The sequence below is a fragment of the Pteropus vampyrus genome, unplaced genomic scaffold, assembly GCF_000151845.1.
Source record: "Pteropus vampyrus isolate Shadow unplaced genomic scaffold, Pvam_2.0 Scaffold5, whole genome shotgun sequence".
Taxonomy (NCBI): Eukaryota; Metazoa; Chordata; class Mammalia; order Chiroptera; family Pteropodidae; genus Pteropus; species Pteropus vampyrus.
In genome coordinates this window covers 17,434,526-17,439,424 of record NW_011888786.1, presented here as the reverse complement: position 1 = coordinate 17,439,424, position 4,899 = coordinate 17,434,526, and the positions used below count along the sequence as shown (strand labels likewise).

Genomic DNA, 4,899 nt, shown 5'->3' with positions numbered 1-4,899 from the left:
GTTCTAGAATACTAGGCTGATGATGAAAAGAGAAAGAAATCAGCCCTTTTCACGCTGACTGTGTCGATCTTAAACCTGCATACATCCAGTAGCATCAACCTAAGCAGTTGGTTGAACTGATAGTTCCCTTTGGATATAAATTTCAAATATCATATTATCCCCAAATCCAATTATCCTGATTAACAAAGGGTAAATGTTTTATAAATCAATAAAAATGGTAAAGATGGAGGGAGTATCTTCCAAAAATTTTTGTTGAAATATATTACTTTAAAAAAAAAATCCCTTTTGGGGTCTCTTTTACACATATTAACTGTGTTCCTTCCATATTGAAAAGGTAGCTTTACAACCGTAGGAGAAGCGATCAATATTATATAAGGATATAAAATGGATTCTCTCTATGTTCCCCCTTGCTGATTTTAAAGGCTTATAACTAAAGTAAGATTTTTATCATGAGAAAAGAATTATTCAGTATAAAAATAGATGGATTCACGCATAAATCCAAAAGCAATGTACTAAGACATCTTCACTCAATAAAGCAGATTTTCTTTTGAACGCGTATCTCAGACTGGGGTCGAGCATGAGGCTTGATGATAGTTTACCGTGAAGAGCATAGTTCGATTTTCCTCAATATCTGTTGGCTGCACAATATTGTGTCCACTAATGAGGTGGTTCTCAATGTCGTTTTCATCAAAAGAGCTGAAGAAACTACTACTTCGAAGGCCTCCATCTTGAAATTCCTTCTTATAGGCCAAAGAGCGCAGCCCGGGCTGGGAGGAGGATTTGCGCATTGGCCTGCGGCCCTGCTCCCAGTTCCCTGCCGGCTGGAGCACAGATCGGAACTTGTCGGAGAAGGAAAACCCCGCCGCGGGGCTGGGGGTCTCAGAATTCTGGGAGACCATATCGAATTCAGCTTTGCGGCTGCAACTGAAGTGATTGAACTTCTCGATGCACTCGTCGATCAGGGCTGGCGGGGCCTTCTTGTGCGCCACCGTCACCCGGCCGCAGAAGAGCACCTCGAACTTCTTGGCGAATGTGTCGTCGAACTCCGACGGGCAGTGGAGCTCCTCCTGGCGGGCAATTTTCCCGGCCTGACGGATGGAGCTGATGATCTCAGGCACCTGTGGAGAGAGGAAGGTGCGTTACTTGGGATGCGCGGTAGCTGCTCCCACGCCCGCACACAAGGTGTGAAGACGCAATGGGCAGATGCCGCGCGCTCCTCATCCGCTCGGCTGTGCGATCCATCGCATGGTACCTGAAGGAGGACACTCCAGGGAATCCGGGGCCATGAATGCCGCCCATGAGAGGGAAATGCACGATGTTCACAGAGAGAAGGGGAACAAAGGGCTATGGTGGAGGATTCACATGCCCACAACACCCCACAAGGTTAAGCCAACTGGCCCACAGACCCACAGCCCAATGTGGTAAGCTTCCAACTCAAACCCAGGCTCCAAAGCCAAAGGTCCTCTCTGGAGAAGCCGTCACCTCCCCAAGACGTTTGTCTCCAATGTGATGCACCAAAACACTAGGCAGATATTCTAGATTTCACAGCAGTGTACCGTGGAAAGTCTTCCACAATAAATGGCTGGGATGAGTATGACAAGTGAAGACTGAAATAATCTTATAAAACATTTCTTCGGATCGCATTATTTTCTTCAATGATAACTGAAAATTTACTACTGAGCCCTGTATTTCCTAACAGTTGAACAGTATCGACTGCAGAGGTAGGAGGTTTTAATCAAGGAGTAAGCAACCATGACAGTATCATTATCACAGCCACACACTGGGGCTTCTCCCCACAGAGACTCTAAAACCTTTGGGTTCAGTGTAAAGTCATGATCAAGAGAATGAACAAAAGGCTCTTGTGTGCTATCGTCATCCCAAATGCTCTCATCATGAGTTTCTGACAAGATCTTCAAAGCAGCAAGAAGGAGACAGAAAGATGACTGCAACACAGTGAATGGCATCTGTGTGATCATCTGGATGATGTCCCACCACAGCACTAAAACGAGACAGGAATGGATCCAATCTTCATAAGCAAGGACCTAGTCACTTATGACCTAACACCCAAACCAATTTTTGTCCTTTTTTCTATGTAAGAAAATTCAATTTAAGACCCAATATTCATCTACTCAATGACTTTCTAACATTATAGTGTGTGTGGGGGGGGGAGGGGAACCCTTTTTAACTCAGGTTAAAGATCAATATATACAGTGAAGGGAGGTGGTTTTAATAGAATTCAAAAGTCTGCTTATATTCTACGTTCATGACATAATCCCCAAAGATTCAATGACTCAAGAGATTTTACTCTCTGTGATTTCACGTCAAGCACATCTTAAAGACAATCTCTCTGCCATAAAGGTATTTTTTGAAATAAAAAGTCAAAATATCTTTAGGGATATTTTATATTTTAAAAACTGACTGCTGAAACATAAGACCGAAATGATACTAAATAAGCTGAAATGTCAACACACATCCAGCATCTAGCTGCAATATTTGCTTGTGTGATAACACTCCTCTACTGCCAAATAATTACACGTCATATGGAGGCCTCAAAATTGTTCTTCAATATGAAAGAAGACAGGACAAAGAGAAGAAGGAGGCAGGAAGTCTAGGTTTTATTTACAACTCTCCCAACAAGTCACTATAGGACCTTGGCCAAAAAAAAAAAAAAAAAGTCATTTCTCTTTGAAAAAAGATGCTCTGATTTTTCTGGTAAAAGTTGTTTCTGGAAGGTAGAGAATAATGATGTTTTTCAAAGAAAAATTACCATTTTATACAAATAAAGAATTTTGTCACTTTTCTAAGCAAACACGTGAAATTATTTTATCAGGAGTCACGTGAATCTTCCCATTAACCTCATTCTGAACAGAAAATTCAAAGCTTACACAGGTCTTTTGAGGCTTGCTAAGTAACTGACATTTCTGTATGCTGGGTCATCCACTGTATCTGAAGTGAGTAATGGTGTCTTTCATCACATATCAAAGGGGAGAGAAAGTGTGTGAAGTCACATGAATTTACGGTGGCTCAGTAATAAATGACACAGACACAGTAAGACACAAAGTAGAGAACTTTATTATTCCCTTGCTTCACAGGGTCAGAAGAGGCTAAAGAGCACACTGTACTTTTGTCAGGGTTGAGCAATGGTAGTTTTTCCAACCACCGATCTCTCCTACACTTTCATCAGAATCTTAAAATGATATGCTTTAGTCAAAGATCAGCACCTCTCTCTCCTTGCTCTGGTAAGTTATGTGTAAAATGGGTATAAAGCAGATAATTGAGGTTAAAGAAAAATCACTGGGAACCTAACCAGAAGACTATAACAAGTTGAGAATATTTGAAGGCATACTGCCATTGTTTAAAGAATAAATTGTAAACAGTTAAAAATCAAATGTTGTTTAAACGTTACTATAAATGGTTCAACAATAAGAGACTATTTAAGTAAAAAGTGGGCTCCACGGTGTTTAAATGTGTAAATTTTTACTAATAGTTTAGTTCCCTTTACCAGACAGACCTGGGACACTGTTTTCTGAAAAAAAAAAAAAATGAGGGCATAATGTCCACTTGTGAGGAAACCCTTAATTCTCCATTCTTTATAACTCTGTCCTGGACTCACCTGCACTGTTGCTACTTAAGAGAATTGGGTCCCTTCATTTATTTCCAAACATTTTTTTTCCCTGTATAACTAGATGCCAGGAGGTAGGAATTCAGTAGTGAGATGAATGCGAGGCAGCCTTGCCTGGGAAGGGAATGGAGTATCGAGTAATTGACAGAAGGTCTGTTGGAGGCCTGAACTAAGAACCAAGCACTGAAGAGCGAGAGAAAGAATGAATGAAAGATTCTGGAAGACAGAATCCAAAGGACTGGTGATTACCTGGAAGGGGGAAGTGAGGGTATTGAAAACTGTATGTTACTTGCAGAGCTCTGGCTTAGATTTCTTGGTAGATGACTGTGCTATTGGCCCAAGTCGGGAATAGAGAAGGAGATATTACAATGAATTCTGCTTTTGTACATGTTGGGTCAGACCAGGAGGACTTGAAAGTAAAGGCATCTAGTGGTCAGCTGGACAAATGGGTCTGGAGTCCAAGACAGAAGACTTAGATTGGGATGTTAACAGCTCATAACACAGGAAGTGACTGATGCCTTGGGAACAGAAAAAAGGAAAGTAAAGGAAGGGGAAAAAGATAGGACCTTAGGATACACCACTATTTCAGGTGTAAAGAAACAGGAATCGCAGGCAATGGAAGGAAGAAGGAAGGCAGGTAAGGATGCTGTCAGAGGTGCCCGGGCAAGCAAGCACTCCCTCTTCCAGAAAGGAAGAAGAGCAACTGAGAATAGGCGGACACGGGTCTGCTGGAGTTGGCAGCTTACAGAGATACATAAAAATAAAGGGGGGATGCCAATACTGATCCCCCAAAAGAAGCAAACTAAATTGAAAAATGTCTCAAGGTGAAACTTTAGTCTATGAGAACATGTTTTTCAAGTTACAATATTTATGAATACGCAGACCCTTTTAGGGCAAAAACTTATTCCCACTGATAAGATCTGAGGACATTTAACATAAATCTTTTTTTAGTTTAGTCACAGCAATAATAACTACGTCATTTCTGATTGCAGATAAGCAGAAAAAGTAAATCAAAATTAGTTGAAGTAAAAACTGAAATTTCTGATTGCAGATAAGCAAAATAAATCAAAATTAGTTGAAGTAAAAACGAATGCTTTTCTTCTGAAAAGCATTTTACTAAATTCTATAAAGGTTTGAGGTTTAGTTTTATTTCCTTTTACAATGGAAATCACAACAAAAATGTTAATTAAAATGATTCACCAATAACAAGAAACAGCCCTGTTTAGACATAAATATTTACTAAACTGCTCTTCTGCCAACCTATTTGAGTTTCTACT

The 4,899-nt window shown here is 40.4% G+C and overlaps 1 protein-coding gene across 1 annotated transcript in view; it reads right to left on the bottom strand.

Annotated features, from left to right (window-relative positions):
* TBC1D1 (TBC1 domain family member 1) overlaps positions 1-4,899 on the bottom strand; it is a 206,518-nt gene that overhangs the window by 109,698 nt on the left and 91,921 nt on the right. Inside the window, exon 3 of the mRNA XM_023533966.1 lies at positions 600-1,118. Coding sequence (XP_023389734.1) covers positions 600-1,118 — 519 coding nt within the window. The remainder of the gene's footprint in view (positions 1-599; positions 1,119-4,899) is intronic.